At 39.5% G+C, this 20,373-nt stretch overlaps 2 protein-coding genes across 2 annotated transcripts; one reads left to right on the top strand and one right to left on the bottom strand.

Moving 5' to 3' along the window:
• Positions 1-2,235: 2,235 nt before the first annotated feature.
• Positions 2,236-14,398, top strand: LOC116719101 (apoptosis regulator BAX). Its single transcript, XM_032561491.1, has 6 exons — positions 2,236-2,474; positions 4,174-4,222; positions 5,437-5,598; positions 6,525-6,657; positions 9,105-9,209; positions 9,296-14,398. Exons 1-6 carry the CDS (start codon positions 2,408-2,410, stop codon positions 9,389-9,391), a joined length of 612 nt encoding a protein of 203 aa, XP_032417382.1. The 5' UTR covers positions 2,236-2,407; the 3' UTR covers positions 9,392-14,398.
• A 186-nt stretch (positions 14,399-14,584) lies between these two features.
• Positions 14,585-20,200, bottom strand: fgf19 (fibroblast growth factor 19). Its single transcript, XM_032561490.1, has 3 exons — positions 19,931-20,200; positions 19,744-19,847; positions 14,585-15,547 (listed from the first exon to the last, which is right to left on the bottom strand). Exons 1-3 carry the CDS (start codon positions 20,133-20,135, stop codon positions 15,233-15,235), a joined length of 624 nt encoding a protein of 207 aa, XP_032417381.1. The 5' UTR covers positions 20,136-20,200; the 3' UTR covers positions 14,585-15,232.
• Between the last annotated feature and the right edge of the window lie 173 nt (positions 20,201-20,373).

Here is a 20,373-nt window from a genome sequence, read left to right as displayed (position 1 = left end):
GGCTGTTGGTGAAGTTTGACCGGGGACATCACCGTGCTCCTCTACTGCGCTGGACAGTCTTCAGAATCCGAGTAGGCCTACGATAACCAGTGTTGGTCTCTGGATCATAACAAACAAAAAACATAACAATGAAAACTGGAACGAAGGAATACATTTTTACTACAACTCTAACAACAAGCCTCAATTACAGAAATGTGGAGTTTCAGAGATATTAACACTTACGTACATAATCATTTTTGGAGCTTGAATCTTCGAAGAATCCATGGAGGCTTCAGGAGGTTGATGCTGACGACTGGCGATTCTTCCGCAACCATACTGATACTAATATATAGAAAAAGGCAATAAAAGGATTAAAACATGCTGCAAAATGTATATAAGAAGACACAACAGCAGGAATAATGCTTTCAACATGAAAAAGCCTTTTACAGTTTTTCAAAGGAAAAAAAATAATCAGAAAGGTTGATGAATCTGACCAATATTCATGTAAACGTTCAACATCAGGAAAAAATATACTCCAGATTATTACGGATCTGTTTGTTGGCCAAGAATTTGACTGAATGTTCACCGGCTCGATTTTTTTTCAACACTTATACTCCGCAAACATTCGGCATGCTAAGCTAAATATGCTAACACCGAGCCGTGAAGGCGAACGTGATGTCTGTCATACAGCTTGATCTCAACTCAAAATAATAGTTAAAAACCATCTCAGAAAAAATGACTTACCAAGCGCAGTGAATAACTCAGACATGTGGAAAGTAAATTGTCCTGAAATAATTTGGCTCCTTTGGCTTCGCTTCACTTCGGTGGGAACTTGTGGTTGTGGGTCAGTGAATGAACTCCTTCAGTGTTACAGCCTCTGTAGGAGTTCAGAGTTAAGAAGTCAAGAGTTACTGATTCCATTTGAACACCTCTAGATTTGATACGCAAACACTTTGTTTTAACACTGGATTTTAACTACTACTAATAATATACACCCTAGAGTTACATAAACAGAATGTGACTCTATTAGAGTAAAATTAACTCTGCTGTTGCATAAAGTCTACTAGCACCAAAACATTTAACACTTTTGAATTTGCTGTGTGTGGGGAAACATAAAAATACTCTGTGCATGACTCATTTGTATTGATTTTAAATCAGCTTGTCAATTGACCCAGAAACATTATTACTGTACCTCATAAACTAATATAACAGGAGGGTTAAGTGTAAAATATGTTATTAAAAGAATTTAAAGCTGGTGGTGGTCAGATGGGTTGGTGGTGCTGGTGCACGGCAGCCTCACTTCTGTCAGAAACTGGCTGCCCTGAGGTTAGGCGCTCAAAACAGCCCTGAGAGGAGCCAGTGTTCAAAGAAATGGCACTGAAGGTGTTATTACCCACACGGACAGACTGAGTTCTGTCGGTGAGGAAGTCCAGCAGCCAGTTGCACAGTGGAGTGTTGAAGCCCAGTTTGCATACCAGATCCTGGGTTCAAAAACAGCATCCGTAAATGGGTGTTTCTTTTCTCTGGCATCTTCAGTCGGGCAGTTAGGTTTGTATGCAAACTGGAATGGGTCAAATTACGGAGGCAGTATAGAGATGTTGTGGTCCTTAATCACCCTCTCAAAGCACTTCATAATGATAGATGTTAATGCAACGGGGTGAAAGTCTTTAAGATGTGATGGTATGGTTTACCTCATACCAATATGTTAAGAAATTAGGAATATTTGTCAGTACTGATGTTGATTATTTAACTGAAGACTTTCAGGACATAGGCCAAGAGTTTCTTAGAAATCAATTTATGGTCACCCTTGTCAAACCACTTCTGAACTATTGCTCAACGATCTTAACTTCCATTTCTTTATATATTATCAAGTCAAACTGTCATCCATTTTCGAATGCTAGGGAGCCAATTCAAGCTCTCTCAAGAAATATTATGTCATAATAAGATATCTCTTAATTGTGCGATACCTAGGTCATAATTGTGAGATAATATCTTATTATTAAGAGATATATGTTTTTTTCGGAGTGGCAAATATGGGCTTCCGTCGTTTCTGCTCATCACTTAAGGCATTGAGACAAAATGCTGCAAATGGTGAACAACAGAAATTCACGAGCTGGATTAATTGTTCAATCGAGACATAACTTTAACTCTCATAAACTCTGTTTAATTATAACACTAAAACCGGTTTGCTGTGACCAGCGGGTTTTTGCCTGGCGGGCTCACACCCTAACTGAAGTGGTTCGTGGATAAGGGAGGCGTGGTTCCGCTGACCCGGTGCTTCCGCGTTACTTCCGTGGAAAGAGGGAAAATAAAGCATTCAACATAGTGGGTTTACACAGACTACAGTGGATTATTCCCCCCATGTTCGGTCCTGACCTGTAGACTAAGCGTCTAAAACCCAGTTAGAGCCGAAAGAAGAGTTGTAGTCATGGCGGACCGAGAGGTCGGGGAACTAGAAGACGAGGTGGAACCGCAAGGCGCTGAGGGCGGAGGAGGTATGTGGAGCCATGTCTGGTTCATCCAGGAGAGACAGCGGCCTAACGCTACTTTACCTCATACGGAACTAAACACAGACTGAATGTCGTCTAATAATCTTCAGTTGTCTGTTTTTCCTCTATGTTTTGTTTCGGACTTTAGTTAACCAACTTGTCCTAAACTTCCTTATCTGGAGTGTTTCAGGCCTTCAGTGAGCCGCGTTTTACGAGGTTGTGGCAGAAACTATTCACACTGGCAGAAAGTCCTGGAACTTTAATCCGACATGCTTAAGAATAGATTCTAACAGGCAAATTCTAGGAAAAATGTGCGGGTCGGAATATTATGAACAATATGTTCTGCTATTTTATTGAGCCCAAATAGAAATAGCTGTAACTCATAAGGTCTTTCAAAGAGTTTTAGATAAAACTCTTTGAGTTGTATCTGCCCACAGCCCACTGGCTGGTGGACAGGTGATCTGGTGGATTTTTGATCCACAGATCATTTTTTGCCTCTTTGCTCCGCCAGGTTTCAGGAAAAGACCAGAACTCCTCAGTGTAAATTACCTTGAGAAATAATGGGATTTGGTTATGTACAATAACAGGCTTTAATGCCGAAAAATGATCAAATGTTACAAGCCACACATGTCATATAAATGGAACAGATACAGAGTTACTTTAACCGTCCAGCGCTGGGCCACACTCAGCTCACCTTATGGATGTAACCAAGTGAGGTAAAGATTGTAGCGAGTTTAGCTTTTATTCTTCTCTGCAATCTGTACCCTCCCTAAAGGATAGTCTAATCAGTTTCAGTCTGTTTATGTGTGACTGCCAACAGTCACACATAAACATGTAAGCTGCAGTGTGTGCGTGTAAGCAGTTGAATGAGGCTAAAAGAGATGGAGGAAATGAAAAAACCTACAACAAGGGTCTCCTGTAGCAGTCTGTATTACAGCGAAGCATCTGAGTGAAGGTAGTGGCATTTTTTTTGTCAACCAGTCTTATGATGAGGACACTCCAGGGGGAAGGAGAGGGGTTGTCCATAATTTTCTTGACGTTAAGGCACCAGATCTGCATAACAGTCACCTGAGGATTTAACTGGGATCATGAGCCTGCCTGATACCTGGAAAAAAAACCCCAAACACTTTGGCTCTGATCTAGATCAAAATCTGCCAAAAAATTAAATATGACTTCTAGATTTCTGCCACACCTGGCCCAATGCAGAATTGAGCAGCTGTGAGCCATGGTTTTTTTTTTTCAACAGACCGTCCAATGAGCAGATAGTTTGTCTTCTTTATCTAATCTGCAAGCCAACCATGCAATAAAGGCAAAGAAGATAGGCAAAATATTTAAATCGAGTCATACATCAGATCCATGAAGTTGTTTGTGGGAAACTACATAGAAATTGATGTGAAAGCCAAAAGGTCTGAGGAGTTCTAAATTGCTGTTTGGAAAAAATAAATCGGTCACTTTGGGGGATAGGAGTTTAATCATTTTGTTTTTAAATATTGTCAGTGTGGCTTCATTAATCTATCCCACTCAAACATATTTTGCCTACACAAAATTAATTTATGGAACATTCAGCAGACAGATATAATTTGTGCCACCTTTTTTGGCTTTAGACCCAGAGCATCTAGATGTAATGGTGCTGCACCATAATGTAATGAGGGCTGGAATTATTAAGTTCTTTCCATATTAATGATTATTGACATGATTCTTTCAGATGTCTTTGACGACCCCATCTTGGAGCAGGGCGTGGTGGTGCTCAGAGGGTGAGTCTCATTCTAGACATACTTCCACAATGACTTCCTGAATGTTTGTTTTTATTCCCGGGAACATTTTATCCACCTTTTTCTGGGTGTGATTCCACTGTGGGCTCTAGAAGTCTGCTAACAAAAATCTGCTAACAAATGTACAGAACAGAACCAGAACCAAACTCGGTTACCGAATTTTCTCCTCAGTTATATCTAAAGCTTCAGCTGGACTCTGGTTCCTGCAGAGGGATATGTTATGACATATGACATGAGATCATATGTATTAACATATGATCTGATGTTATGACGCCTCTCTCAGGAACATGGCGTCTATAAATACTCACTGGTCTGACTTGTTTCTTCCTGCTCTGGCTGTTTGTTGAGGATGCCTCTGAGTAGAGTGAAATTGAAAATGTAAATTGAACCATACATTTTATTTTCTCACTCTCCAGCTTTATCCACATCCACTTCATTCACACTAACTCGACAATATATTCACATTTGAAGCAGCAAGTCCCAACTTGAATTTGATAGACAGTCAGTGGAGGGAACTAAATATGAGATTAAGTATGATTTCTCAATAGACTCCATGTGTTTGTGGTCAGAAGGCCTCCCTGCCACCACCCTCATGAAGCAGTGGTGGAGCTGGACTCTAGTTTAGAATCCTGCACTGGGATGTTTCTGCATGTGTCCTCTGGCCTAACGCATGCAGGTTAGGTTGATACATTTAGTTTCTCTACATTGCAAACGTCTCTCAAAGTTATGGATAACGTTAAGATCATTCAGTGAGCAGCTGTTGTGTGGACCGAAATGCCTTGTTGATATCTAACAAAAGTTTGATTCTTTTGTCTTTGGTTAAAAATTAACCATAAACACAAAATTTTAATGAAACGAGAAAAGTTGTCTGATTTCTGTAGAAAATGATCTAAACATTACACAGAGCTCCCAGTTTAAAAAAAACAAAAACATTAATGTCCTAAACTGTTCAGATTGAGTATCTTTTCCATGTTTTGTTGAGTCAATCTTAGTAAAATGGCCAGCATGACTATGCTTTTGTACTACTAAACTGAATACAAAAAATGTAGTAGATTAAAGATGAGTATATTTTATCCTTAAGATTTAGTAAAGGCCTCAGTCACAGGAATAAAAATTGAACCCTACATTTTATTTTCCCATTTATTTGCATAAACTGTGTGTTGACCCTGTTTGCCAATGGGTGGTATGTGTTCCAGGTACGTGATAGAGCGTATAAGCACGGAGGATCCTGGTCGTCATGTCAACTCTGTGGATCTGGGAGGAAGGCCACATGAACAAGATGATCCAGAAGTAAAAGAAGTGGTGGATCAGCTGCTAAAAATAGCAGACGAACTGAACAGAAATGTAGAGTTCCAGCGGTAAGCACTGCACTGAGTACAGAACCAACTTATTGCATCAGTATAGCACTGACTGACAACAACTGCTGTCTCAAGGCACTTTATGAAGCAGATCTAATTTATCTAAAGAAATATTTAGTCAAGTCAGTCTAATCATAAACACATTTAAATCTAATGCATACACTGCTGTGAAAAAGTGTTTGCTCCCTTCCATATTTTCTATTTTTTAAACTCAAACCTATTTAAATATCAGATGGTTTTTAAATGAAGGTATCTATTGTTAAGAGAGAACAAAAATCTCATCTGAACACTTAGGACAATTTATTGAATATGAGTGTATATTGTCTTTTTGCTCATGCCTCAAAAAAATTTAACTCTTATGAAATCAAAATCAACGTAGCTGACTTTGAACCTGTCTGTAGAATTGGGTTGAATCCATCTTAAGGTACCTTGAAGCATTTGTTTGAGAATTGATGCTGCCAGTGGCAGTGGCCACTGGAAGGGTTGCCTTTTCAAATCACCACTCCACCCATCTCAGGTGTTGTGTTCTAGGGCAAGACACTTCACACGCTATGCCTGCTGGTGGTGCTGATGATTCAGTGTTCCTTCTGTGAGTCTGCCCCAGGGCAGCAGTGCCTACACTGTAGACTAGCCTTTTCATGCCTGAGTTATTATTCTTAAAGTCAGAATTTTTTTCAAAAGTGTTTCTAATTCCCTTAAGACATAAAAAAGGTGGACAACATGCATGTACGTTTTTAGGTTAAATAAAATGATGCAAGGTTGATTATTGTACTTTGTTCAGATTTTTCCCTGGAATCTTGCCCTTCATTGACGGGTGATTTTGTGTGTGTGTGTGTGCGGGGGTGCGCGTTTCAGTGTGCAGATTGTTCTGTGCTGTTTGCCATACCTAATAATCCTGTTTTTCTCTGAATTTTTCCTCCTCCCAGACTGATCAACCAGGTTCAGGGAAACTGTGCGAAGGAAGTCTTCATGATGGTGGCCAGGAGCATCTTCATTGATGGCATTAATTGGGGCCGGGTGGTGGCACTCTTCCATCTGGCTTATAGACTCATATACAGGGTAACTGATCTAGTCCATTCATTTCTGTGTCTGACTAATAGCTAACACAGTCTATCTGAGATTTTCTCAAATCCAGGGAAAAGTCTGATTAAAGGCCCATGATAGGAGAGATTTGTTAGATAATATACACTGCTCAAAAAAATAAAGGGAACACTCAAATAACACATCCTAGATCTGAATGAAAGAAATATTCTCATTGAATACTTTGTTCTGTACAAAGTTGAATGTGCTGACAACAAAATCACACAAAAATCATCAATGGAAATCAAATTTATTAACCAATGGAGGCCTGGATTTGGAGCCACACACAAAATTAAAGTGAAATAACACTACACGCTGATCCAACTTTAATGTAATGTCCTTAAAACAAGTCAAAATGAGGCTCAGTATTGTGTGTGGCCTCCACGTGCCTGTATGACCTCCCTACAACGCCTGGGCATGCTCCTGATGAGGTGGCGGATGGTCTCCTGAGGGATCTCCTCCCAGACCTGGACTAAAGCATCCACCAACTCCTGGACAGTCTGTGGTGCAACGTGACGTTGGTGGATGGAGCGAGACATGATGTCCCAGATGTGCTCAATCGGATTCAGGTCTGGGGAACGGGCTGGCCAGTCCATAGCTTCAATGCCTTCATCTTGCAGGAACTGCTGACACACTCCAGCCACATGAGGTCTAGCATTGTCCTGCATTAGGAGGAACCCAGGGCCAACCGCACCAGCATATGGTCTCACAAGGGGTCTGAGGATCTCATCTCAGTACCTAATGGCAGTCAGGCTACCTCTGGTGAGCACATGGAGGGCTGTGCGGCCCTCCAAAGAAATGCCACCCCACACCATTACTGACCCACTGCCAAACCGGTCATGCTGAAGGATGTTGCAGGCAGCAGACCGCTCTCCACGGCGTCTCCAGACTCTGTCACGTCTGTCACATGTGCTCAGTGTGAACCTGCTTTCATCTGTGAAGAGCACAAGGCGCCAGTGGCGAATTTGCCAATCCTGGTGTTCTCTGGCAAATGCCAAGCGTCCTGCACGGTGTTGGGCTGTGAGCACAACCCCCATCTGTGGACATCTCATACCATCCTCATGGAGTCGGTTTCTAACCCTTTGTGCAGACACATGCACATTTGTGGCCTGCTGGAGGTCATTTTGCAGGGCTCTGGCAGTGCTCCTCCTGTTCCTTCTTGCACAAAGGCGGAGGTAGCGGTCCTGCTGCTGGGTTGTTGCCCTCCTACGGCCTCCTCCATGTCTCCTGGTGTACTGGCCTGTCTCCTGGTAGCGCCTCCAGCCTCTGGACACTACGCTGACAGACACAGCAAACCTTCTTGCCACAGCTCGCATTGATGTGCCATCCTGGATGAGCTGCACTACCTGAGCCACTTGTGTGGGTTGTGGAGTCCGTCTCATGCTACCACGAGTGTGAAAGCACCACCAACATTCAAAACTGACCAAAACATCAGCCAGACAGCATAGGTACTGAGAAGTGGTCTGTGGTCCCAACTGCAGAACCACTCCTTTATTGAGTGTGTCTTGCTAATTGCCAATAATTTCCACCTGTTGTCTATTCCATTTGCACAACAGCAGGTGAAATTGATTGTCAATCAGTGTTGCTTCCTAAGTGGACAGTTTGATTTCACAGAAGTTTGATTTACTTGGAGTTATATTGTGTTGTTTAAGTGTTCCCTTTATTTTTTTGAGCAGTGTATTTAGGATATATAAGTGAAGCTATTCCAAAAATGACTAGAATGCAGGATATTGCTGCACTAACACCGGTATCGGCTAACATCAGTTGTTTTTAACATGTCAATCAGTTCGATAGATAAAACTGGACTGATATTAACAACCGATATTTATTTTATTCTGGTTGCTCTGGGTTTCTGGAGGTGAGAAGAAGGGGATGGCCATGTGACAGTGATGCAGCAAAGGATTGTGGGAGTTTAGCTGAAGCATTGCAGTGGTGGTGAAGTCAGTGGTGTGGTCGTTTTTTTTCAAGGTGTCAAAAGGATAGTGAAATAAATGTATACAATATCAGTTATCAGCCAAAACAGCAACATTAATAACAGACCGCAATCTTGGTAAAATTGACACATGAATACAGAATGTTTCTAGTTTAGTTCATATTCTCCACATGGAGGCAGCTTTTAGCAGCAGAGATGTCAATGAACTATTCAGAAGGAATATTTGTCTGTATTTTATCATTCCCATGTTGCACAAAAAGAATAAGAGTGTTCGCATTGTTATTTAGCTTTTGTTTATTTGCTGTATTGTCAGCCACTCCTGAGATCTGAACCCTCCAGCAGGATGCTCTCAGGGTGGGAAAACCAGTCATAAATATTACAGGAACTTAAAGCAGTGTCTCATTCATAACAAAACTCCCAACATTGTATTTGATGTGTAGGTCAGACAGAAACATAAAGCCTGCTCTGACCCATTCAGCTGTTTCTTTTCCAGGCCCTCACCACCAATCATCTGGAGAACATCAGGATGGTGATCAGCTGGGTCCTGCAGGTCATCAGGGAGCTGCTGTACCCCTGGCTGGTGCAGCAGGGGGGTTGGGTGAGTGACTGCTGCCTCTGACATCATCATAAAGTGTTGCTTTAATAGGCCAGAGCCTCTAACCTGCTTCCTCCTGATGCTTCCAGGTTGGTGTCATCCAAAGCTTTCCTTGGAGGAACGCAGCCATTGTTGCTTCAATTGTTGTCGTAGCAACATTTGTTTACTACAGAATGAAACACTGAGAACTCCAGCTGTCTGCAGGACACTGATGACGACACTTCCTGGGGCTTTTACAATCATTTCTATCCAGCAGCCAATAGGAGGCCAGCTGCTTTAAACTGAGAACAATCCTCTCCTTCTTCAAGTCTCTCTGACTAAAACTGACTTTCCTTGTCAGCATCACTCTCTTCTGTTTTCCTTCACCAGCAACTCTTTGGAGCTACACCAGCAGATTTTATAGCTGCCATGCTGGAGGCAGCTTAACCTGTCAGATGTGATGTTGGTTATCACTGAATGGACTCTGAGCTCTGAGTCAGATAAGGGTTTGGTTCTTAGAGGACTCAAAGGAACCTGTAAGTGTCAGGAAAGTGCCTTAAAGCGATGCTCGCTCTGACTGTGAGCGGTAGGGATGACTCATCGTCCTACAGCCAGAGGGTCTCTGTCGGTGCAGCAGGGCGCTTTACCTGCTGCTCAGTTTGTTCTGTCAGGAGCTGGAAGAAACACCAAAGATTAGTGCTGAAAATCTCGGGGATCTTTTTTAATGATCTTTTTTTAATACAGATGTTTTATTCATGAACAGAACCCGTGTAAGCTTTGGGTATGAGCCAAAGCGGTCCCAGGTCCTCTGCAGATCCGTCTTCTGCTGACACTCCAGACATGTTTTCTGTTGCAGACAAGATCCTAAACGTTTAATGCAGGAGTTGATCGGAGAATTGAATGGCAAACACAGATTGTTTCACCATGGAGTCCAGTGGAAGGACAGGATCTGGGCTCATGTGCTGATTTTAGTTTTAACTGCAGCCTGCAGCAGAAATAATGTTCAGTGATTGGAGGATTCCTGCTAACTGCCTCACTGGAACCTTAACCTGCCAGGTTACCACACAGCCCTTTGAAAATGCCAGGCTTCATGACAGGAGGATGCTAAAGGACTGCAGCAAGCACGTTACTTAAACGTGCACAATGTTAACTTTATTGAACCACCTTTTGATTCCAACCCTGTAGGCTGGGCCATATGGATTTCAAGTTTTGTCACAATATTTAATTGTGCTATTGTGAGAATGATAAAAGTCTAAAACCTAATTATTATTATGTCTTTCTTAGGTAACTATCTGTATTAGCAGTCACAGCCCCACAAGCACAAATATTCTGTCCTATTACATTTGTAATAGGACGCTAGTCATAGAATCAATCAGTCAATCAATTTATTTATTTATAAAGCACCCTTCATACTAAAAGCAGCTCAACGGGCTGCATAAATGAATAAAAATAAACCCACAAATAAAAAAAACCATTAGCCTCCCCCACATGGAAAAACTCAACTGTCTGGAAAATGTATAAAGGTTAATAAAGAAGCATGATTTGTATCACTAGACTGCACACAGTAACTGGATTTAATCATTTAAATTTTTTATGTTTATTTCATTGAAAAAACAGTGGAGAAATTAGTAAAACATTTGGGGGCTTTAAACATCAAATGGAATTTATCATGACAATAAATCAAAATTCTTATGATTTTTACAAAAATGAAAAGTTGGTTCAACAAAGTCTTGCACAAGAAATGTCACATTAAGTCATAAACGGGTATTATCACATACTGTAAGGAAGTTTTATTTGATGCTTTTTTTGTGAACTGTTCTGTGAACTGTTTAGATAACACCGGTGTGAGGCAGTGGTGTCCCAACTTTGTCACATGGGCCAAAATCATCAAGTATTCATCTTTAACAAAACCTAAAACAACCAAAATGAAAGAGCGTACAAATGGTTTTGGATCCAGTTGGAAAAAACAACTTGCTGTATTGCAGTCAATTGATTTAATAAAATTGGGTTGGCCAGATTTAGCACTGGGTAAATGTGGCCCTGTTTACTATGCAATTAAAGACAATGCAAAATTTATGATTTATTAAAAACAAAACAAAAAAACTCAACTAAATTGAAGCATTTAAATTAGTTGGAAATGTCAATAAAAAATAAAATAACTCCAAACAGTCCTGGCTCTGCAAGCAGTCCCTGGAATCAGCAAGGCAGTCCAGTCTTTAACTAACGTTATTACCCAGCAACAAATCAGCACCAGGCAGTCACCAAACCCCCAGAACCACTGATACAAGCGAGGCCGGCCTGTAGCTCAGCATCTTGGTGCCAACAGTCCATAGCTTAGTTGCTCAATATCACAGCAAAGTCTTTTTTTTTCCGTTTGTCTCACTTTGCGCTGAAATTAGGGGTGCACTGATTTATTAGTGCCGATTTCCTTAATTTTGGGAGATCAGTGATTGGCCAATTTTTACATGTGATGCTGATCTTATCCACCGATCTTATCTACCTCAACAAAGGTCTAAAAATCAACCACTGTCTTCAGCTCTCATGCAGCCCTGTCTGCACGTTTACAGTTAACAATTAAGCAACTTTCTTGCTGTATTTAGCAACATTTCAGACAAAAAAAACATTGGTATCGGCTGAAATGAGAATTTGAAGGTCAGGCTTTTTAAAAGATCGGTGAACGGCCAGAAAACTGCAACCGGTGCAGCCCTCACTGAAATGTTTCAGAGAACAATCTGAATCCTGAGAGGCTTCCAGCATGATATAAAGCATGTAGCTGAAAAATGAAATCAGCAGATGACTACTCGGGTTTACATCAGTGTATATTGCTATTTTATGCAAAACGCTTAGTTTTATTTCCACCTTCAAGCAACCTTTTTTTTTCATTTCTGCACCAGTGCAAACCCACATGCAGACCAGTGATGTCTATGATTTAATTTGCTGGAATGGCCTGTCCCCGGGACCCACAGCAGGGGGCGACTGTTCCATGTGTTTGTCTGAAGGTCAGCAACCCTGGAGGACGTCCTCATAGTGCTAGACTGCACAAGCTGGGTCTGGAATACTGAAGGGGTCACATTGTGGCTTGCATGGGGTCAGGTAGTGGGGTGTGCAAATGTCTCGGCTACAACGTGATGTGATCATATAAAGGCATCATTGAGGGCCTTTTGCCAACATGGAAGGCTGCTGCTGGATGTGGCCTGGTGAACTGCAGTCACCTTCAGACTTTTGGATGGTTTAGACCAGGGCTCCTCAAACCCCGGCTTTGAGGTTCGGTGTCCTCATCTTTTAGATGTGTCCCTGGTGTAACACCTGAATTAATATACTGAATTACTTCTTCAGTATATAGTCAAGTTCTCCAGGGTCCTGCTGATGACCTCATTATTTGACTCGGTGTGTCAAAGCAGAGACATTGACCCTCGAGACCTGGAGACCCCTGGTCCAGACTGACTGCTTTACTGTGCTGTAGTTGTTTCTCCCATGAAGCCACAGATCCATTCCTACCTGCTCTGCATGTGGCTCACTTGCATCCAGTCAGATTTCATTTCCTGAATGTTTCACTGTTGGAAAGTTTAAAATATTTATATGTGTATTTAAGTAGAAAGGGGGTAGAGGTGTAATAAATAGTTTTATCTTTAATACTATGAAGGAAAATGTTATTTGTTCAAATTATAAGGATTTAGCCTGTACTGGGATGAGTGCCTTATGTGGCCCTCTAGTGGCCCCTGGCTAACCTGGAATCTGTTTTCTTCTTTTGGACTTTTCCGTATTCTTCCAACCAGATTGAAGCTTTGAAAAGTTTTTTCCATTCTATTTAGTGGTGAGTTTGGTTGCAATGTTACCTAATATGAAATAATTGGATAATTCTATAAATAAATATAGCATGCACTGTGAATCTTGAGTCTAGATTAATGGAATATTTCTGTAGTTACAGATTTAATGCATTTATTTATTTACTAATATCAGCTATGGTATAAATGTCAACAGGTTTCTTTAAAGAAAATGAATTTTTTGTCAGCCTATAAAAACCTGCAGTTTGTTTTTTCCCTGTAGCTGTGTTACTTCCAAATCTGTAGCAATAGACCTAAACTATCAACTTTAGGTCTACAGTATATCATGTGTATTGTAATGATATGCTTAAAACTAAAATCAGAAATGTTCATTTTGGGAGCCTTCTGGGGGATAAATCCATGTTAAAATTAATGGAATGTACAGAATCATATTGTGTTACAGTCTTTCATATTACAGGTCTAGTGTTGCGGTTAATTCCAGATGAAGTGCATTCCTCTGATTGCCTCATTATAAGACCTAAGCTTACCTACATATTTAATAAGTGAACCTTTTGTCTTCAAAGTCAATGTTAGAAGCAGGAAGATTAGATGATCAGCATAATTAATCACAAGTGTGCCCAGGCAAATCTCTTCTCTTAATAAAATATTGTAGAAGACTCTCAAGCTTTCTATTCTCACTTTAAAAAGTGTGATTGTAAGTTGGATTGAAGCTTAAGTGCCTCTCTGCTTCCATCCAACCTCGTTTCTGTTAGAAACACAACATCTATTGTGCTCAGTGATGAAGTCATGAAGTAAAAGTCCTGATAATTGTTTGATATTTAGCAGAGCCAGTTCAGGTGACTTAGTGTAGCTAATTCTTCCTAATTCTGCATTAGATTTTTTTAGAGGTGCTATTTCTGTTTGTCATTTGGACATGACAAACTCTATAATGCTATTTATAAAAAATAAAAATGATATTTTTTTATTTTAGGGCTAATTAGTCATTTAGAACAAACTCCTTGTTAGACAGTTCTTTTTTCAAGTTTACTAAAGTATCTTCACTAGAAACACATCAAAAATACTTGGTATGATTCTGTTTTTGCACTATGTAACCACTGCCATTGGTATGATGTGCAGCAGGGAAAACACTGTTATGTTTATGTGGCATCACAACTTAGTGAAGGGTAAAGATAAATATTTTCATTGCCCTTCTCTTAATATTAAATTAGCTAATAATGTAATAATGACAGATTTGGTTTCTTAGTTTCTTGTGTGTTTTTTAATTATAATTTTCTTCATGTGTTCAACACTTATGGATGAACACATGAAGGATGAACACTTGGCTTTGTCTTGATTTTTTTGTATATCTGGATTGCTTTGGTTGATGTCAGCATCTGGGTTGGATTTCATCTTAAAAGGAGAAATAAATTTACTGTCGTGTTCAATATTTATTCAACCAGTTGTAATTCTGTTGGTTGTAATCTAAAATCAAATGTTGTAATATAATGAAAATGCGTAGAAATTCTTATTTAAATATGTTTTTTTTAATGTCACAAAGTACTGTCACATCAGCTTACAATGTTTAATTTCAACAATTTATTTTGAAACATGTTTAAACACTTTCACTATTGAACATGTGCACACATCCAGTACAAATAGAGGTAAACACTAAAATTTAAGACTAACATCATTTAAATAACTAAATAAATACAAGTATTGCAAAACAATACTTTTGTCTGGAGAACTTACTAACTCTTGGTATGATTCTGGTTTTGAAAGGACCAGAAACCCAAAAGATGCATTTTTTCCTTCTGTGCAGTTAATAGAAGCATTTTATCAAAAAAAACCACCAGATATATCATTGACTCTCTAACATCAGCGGGTGACTTATCACACATAGCACTGAAACTATCAGATGAATGTTGTGCAAGTCTTTTCCTTTGCCAGCCGTCCACTAACACAGCGGTTTATCAGTGCACTTTAGTCACTGTTTCAGAGCAAACATACTTCATGTGGAAAAAGCTTTTGGAAGGATGGAAAACTGAGAACACCTCCCATGTTTGTTGAGTGGGTGTAAATGCAGGTTGGAGGGTTGAACTCCCTCCAGGTGTCGGCCTCCACTCAGCATGCCTCGCTGCATCTCCGGCTGGACAGCCACGCCACCAACGTTTCTATGTGCTGACCAGTCGCAACTCCTGTCTGTCCATGAGTTTACAACATGCAGGAAGTAGTGCTTGGGTGTCCCTGAGCACATCCCTTCACAGCTGTTTTGGACCGGCCGCTTCATCTCTTATGGAAGCTGGGACTGTGAATTATATGAGAGAGTTTGCCAAAGGAGGCCACCATGTCCACAGTCTCTTGTACTTTCTCTGGACTGAGCTGATCAGGAACATCCGGCTCTGTGGGGATGGCCTGCTGAAGGGTGTTTAACCTGGGAAGAAAGCGGGCCAGAGCTGGAACACCACGGTCTGAGCCGCTGTGTCTTTGCTGGTTGTTTCCCAAACTGAGGAGGGCTCCATGTCCATCAGAGGTGTAGACGTTGTAGCCGTCTGCCTGGATCTGTTCTCTGAAGGTGCAGTCAGCTCTGCTGTATGTTTCCTGGAAAAGATCAGAGATATTCTGATGTGAGCTTATCCAAACATGTTGAGTTTACATCCAAATGTATGTTGTGTTGTTTGACACAAAAGATCTGTTAGGTAATACATTTATTTGGAATTCTGGAATTTCACAAGATCTTTCTTGATCTGCACTAATTAAAGTTCATAGTTGTTGTTTTTTTTCATTTTTATTTCTGTGTTTTTTATTCATTTTATTGTTTAGTTTCAACTGAGAAGAGTTACACAATAAGGTAGAGATTAGGAGCTTCCTGAATAGATGTATCTGTCACTGGCTCTGTTGTATTATATGAAAATATATTATCAATAATCTGTTTACAGGCCTTATGTATGTATATATATATATATATATATATATATGACATTAGCTCCCTTTATAGAAATGAAACAACAGCAGAAACAAAATCACTCATATGGTCCTCTAGGTTCTTCGATGGTTGTTGACTTTGGCGAAAGACAGCAAGCCAGAGGCCAAGGTTGTTGTTGCTGCTGCAGGGCCTTTCATTAAGCTTTTTACTTTGCAAACACATCCTACCCCACGCCGTACTGGACAAAGGTTGATGAACCTGTGGACTGTTTGAATGGCTAAGTAGACTGTTGTGTTTTACAAATATGAAAGCTGATTGACAACATGAGAGAGGACAGCTTGGGTCAGCAGATATCTCTCTGGAACTTTATTTGTCAATGTTCCAACACTGTACCTTCACCACTTTTATACAAATTAGTAAAGTATCAGTAAAAACTGGTTCTGAGGCAGTGCTTCCCTTTGCCGGCTCATTTCACACCACATGTATTATTATTATTATTATTATTATTATTATTATTTATTAGTTATTATTATTATAATTATTACCTACTTCATCCATCCATTTCTTAAATTAATTCAAACAAAATAAATATTTTTTGGTTTCTGATTCGGTGGAGATTTTTTTCAACTGATTGGAAATAAAAGGTGTTCCAAGTATTATATGTTATAAATATGCATATTTATAACATTATCTGAGAAAGTTCAGGACGACAGACCTCAACTCTAGATGCCTTCCAACTGGTAGACATTATTTACTGGAATCACATAATCCCATTTCCTTGCAGGGGATGCCGGTATTATCAAAATTGATGGAAATAATTGATAATCAAAGTAAAATGAATTGAGGCTTGGATGGCATGAAACATTTTTTGTTAAACAGCACCAAAACTGCAAAAAATCTGAATGATCAAATATCTCAAACATTGAGTTGTTTAATTTGAGCTAAAATAGTGTAGAGGTTATTTTTATAAAATAAGTTGCAATAAGCATTGTCATAATATATTTAATTTACCGTTTGAGTCATATTGTGTATCTTGGTGTGATATTAAGTTCAGCTTTCTGTCATTAATTTTCAAGTTGGCAAACGAAATGTGACGTTGTAAGAGCTGTTCCTGTCCTATGTGCCGTTTACACATGGAAGCTGAAATCTCAAAGGAAATCAGGGATTCCACTGAATTCAGAACTACCTTACTGTTATATTATATTATATTATATTATATTATATTATATTATATTATATTATAATATAATATATTATATTATATCATATTATATTATATTATATTATATTATATTCAACATTGTTTTTGTGTTTAAAATATATTCATAATTTCAGTAATTTAAACAGTTTGTTTCTCATTTTGTTTATAGACATAATCAAACAACCTCTACTTCTGTTCCTTCATTGATAGAGTGCATCAGAGAGGCTGGAGTCGCCTGGTTCTGATAATTGTAATTAGCCTGGCCATTTTCTCAGGACAAAATCAGCAATGAGCAAATTCAACAATATTTCCTGAGAAGCAACTAGCTCTGCAATACCAACCGAGGTACTGCAGAGCCAGTACCTCGGTTGGCTCTGCAAAAGCAAAAGGTTTTGCTTTAAAACCTTTTGCTTTTAAAGGTTTCTCTGTTTCATGTATAAAGGGAACACACCATGAGTCTCTCACTCAGGCAGGCGAGTCACCGCCTCTCAGCAGTTGAACTATAATTGAATCTGTAGACTGTAAAAGCCTCAAAGTAAAAAAATAAAAATAAAACCAATTCAAGCAAATTTTATATGATAACTGGTGATGCTGCTGTGAAAGGTCAGTAAATAATGGATACTTCAGAGGGATTTAGGCAGTCAGGATTTCATGACACAAACATTCTAGCCTTTGCACCTGAAATACAACATCAACTGCACAGTAGACAGGGATCAATAAAATGCCTGAGGAGTGACCATGGGCCAACTACTACTTCATATATCTAGTAAAAATTTAAACTGGCCATATTGGTTGAAATTTTGTTGTTTCTTATTGGATTGTACTTTGTAAAGTACAGACCAAGCACATTGTGAGGTTTGGAAAGCTTAAATATATCGGGCAATTTGCTACTGTATCTGACTTGATCAACTGCGTTTTGAATGTTTCTTGTCATAATGTGGTGAAAAACAAGTACTGTAAGTAAGCAATGGAAAGTTTTATTAAATAGATTAAAATACAAATTTCATTTGTGAAGGAGAAGCATCAAGAAAATGTGCAGAACTGAAAAATTACTCAAAAATGACAGTTTTGTTAAAGAGTTAAACTTATGTTAGATTGTACTAAGTTAAACTCCCTGAAAGGCAATTTAATTCAGTTAAATGAGAAGACCCATTTTCCAAGTTGAAACAAATTTTTGTTTCTTGTCACTTTAAATGTCATGTGCAATAAAAAAATAGATTAAAACATTTTAAAATTCTTTTTTCTCCTTGTGGAACATTCTTTTTCTCAAGGATTAAAAAAATTGCAATGTGCAAAATTTGATGAATTCTGTATTTTTATCAAGTTTTTCTCACTGTAAAAATACATTGCTTTCATTTCTACACCAAACAACTAAAACACAACAAAAATGTCTAGGTCTTTTATTTATTTATTTATTTTCATGCCATTTTTGTTTATTTTTTCTTCTCATTCAACACACGGGAAAAAAACTTTACTCTAGCAAAAATAACAGACTTTTTCCTTTTCCTGTGTGATGGATGAGAAGGAAAAAAAGACTTTGTAAATCATACAACCAAATATTTTTTTCACTCGCTCTTCAGGACTTAAGCAAGAAATAGAAAAACTTCGACAAACCACATTTCCCAAATGCCATTCAGGCTTTAAGTGAAAAAACCCCCACAACTCTAGAAAAAAACTGATTTTTTTGCTTTAGAAATGAAAAAATATATATTTTTATCGTCAGAAATGCTTCATTGAAAAACACAATTGATAAAATCTTGCACACTGTAATTTTTTTAATCCTCCCCAACAGTAAAAATATGTTCCACATGGAGAAAAAAAACGTAAAAATATTCTAAAGATGTTTCTTTTCTTGCGCAGACTTTTTTTTAAAGCTGTATTTGACTCTAGTGGGCTTTATTTGAAGGTAGTCCGACAGGAAAGAGGGCAATGAGAGATATGGGGAAGACATGCGGCAAATGTCGCCAGGCCGGGAATCGAACCTGGGAGTACCACCACAAGGGCAAAAGCACAACATGGATCGTGCTTTTGCCCCTGCGCCACCAGGCACAGACTTTTAAATTGGAGAATAAAAGAAAATTTGACTAGACAGAAAACGGGTCTTCAAAAACCTTTTCCCTCTTTCCTTTCTGGGTTTCCATGGCAAGAGTTACCTTGGCACCTATGGCCCAATTTCAATCAAGATGGTCTCAATTTGAGCCTGGGTCATGGCTGTCACCATATATGGCATACATGTTACAAATCACTTCATCAGAGGTTACTTTAAGTATTATGGTGGTCATTGGTGGCAGAATTTGTAAAGAAAGAGCCAGTGGGTGGAGGGCTGAGTTGAGTCTGACACAACTCCACTGAGTCGATGCAGTTACTCAAGGTCAAATGAAAAGTGTAGATAGGGGCGACAGTTAGTTTCAGGACACTTTGCCACTTGGGTCATAGATGACGTTTGAGTGACATAGGAAAGCCGAAGTTCAAGTAATTGCAACCAAAAAGGGTATAACTTTAAACTCTGCTGACATCTCTCCTTTACTGTTTCTGTCAGCTATAATTATCTGTTTGGTTCATTTTGTTAATGCTGTATTTAAAATTTAGTTTATAGTGATTTAATTAATTCCTAACAGACAGACAGATGGACAGATGGACTACTTTTATAACTTTTACTGAAGAGCTTACAGTTGAGTACAATCTGCCGTCGCTCTCCATGCAGAGGAAGCGTGTGGTTGCCACTCCTTTGATCACAACACGTCCGGGGCCAACAGGTTGGATCTCCAGCAGGCCTGCAGTTCAAATGTTCATGTGTGAAAAACCTTAGAATCTGTAATCGGCTGCTGCTACAAATCGTGCAAATGTTTAGACTTACTGTAAAGAGTTTGATCTGCGGAACCGTGGATTTGTCCATCCTCACTGATCAGTAGGTGCAGTCCTGGCTTGGCTGCATACAGATGCCGGAGCCGGACCACCTGGCCCCAGCCATGGGTGACAAGTGGCCCCTGGTCCATCATTGGCATGCAAAATACTCCCAGAGTAAAAAGTTCACCAGCAATGCATAGAATGAACACAAACATGGTTTGTCAAATTCCCGCACAGTCCTGGGCCTCTGCTTTCCTCAGCTGGTAGTGGAGTAGTTTATCAGTTTCATCCTAACGCAACCCTTTTAAATGGAGTCCTTATCAGCTCCTGATAACCCTCTTTCCCAAAGGCAGTTCTCAGAAGCAGTCCACAACACACCCCTGCACGTCATCCAACTGAATGTGAGCTCTGGCTCGGCCCCCGACCAGCCCCAAAGCCAACCTGTCTCGCCTC

This window comes from Xiphophorus hellerii, chromosome 4 (assembly GCF_003331165.1).
Source record: "Xiphophorus hellerii strain 12219 chromosome 4, Xiphophorus_hellerii-4.1, whole genome shotgun sequence".
NCBI classification, from domain to species: domain Eukaryota; kingdom Metazoa; phylum Chordata; class Actinopteri; order Cyprinodontiformes; family Poeciliidae; genus Xiphophorus; species Xiphophorus hellerii.
The sequence above is the reverse complement of the archived record's forward strand: the minus strand, read 5'-3'. Positions and strand labels throughout refer to the sequence as shown.

Excerpts from the sequence above, each read along its gene's own strand:
- fgf19 (XM_032561490.1), bottom strand. The coding sequence starts at position 20,135 with ATGTTTGTGTTCATTCTATGCATTGCTGGTGAACTTTTTACTCTGGGA. Across the intron at positions 19,848-19,930 it reads CGCAGATCAAACTCTTTACA|GCCTGCTGGAGATCCAACCT; the intron begins GTAAGTCTAAAC and ends TTTGAACTGCAG. Across the intron at positions 15,548-19,743 it reads ACGGCAGATTGTACTCAACT|GAAACATACAGCAGAGCTGA; the intron begins GTAAGCTCTTCA and ends GATCTTTTCCAG.
- LOC116719101 (XM_032561491.1), top strand. The coding sequence starts at position 2,408 with ATGGCGGACCGAGAGGTCGGGGAACTAGAAGACGAGGTGGAACCGCAA. Across the intron at positions 6,658-9,104 it reads CTTATAGACTCATATACAGG|GCCCTCACCACCAATCATCT; the intron begins GTAACTGATCTA and ends TTTCTTTTCCAG. Across the intron at positions 9,210-9,295 it reads TGGTGCAGCAGGGGGGTTGG|GTTGGTGTCATCCAAAGCTT; the intron begins GTGAGTGACTGC and ends TGATGCTTCCAG.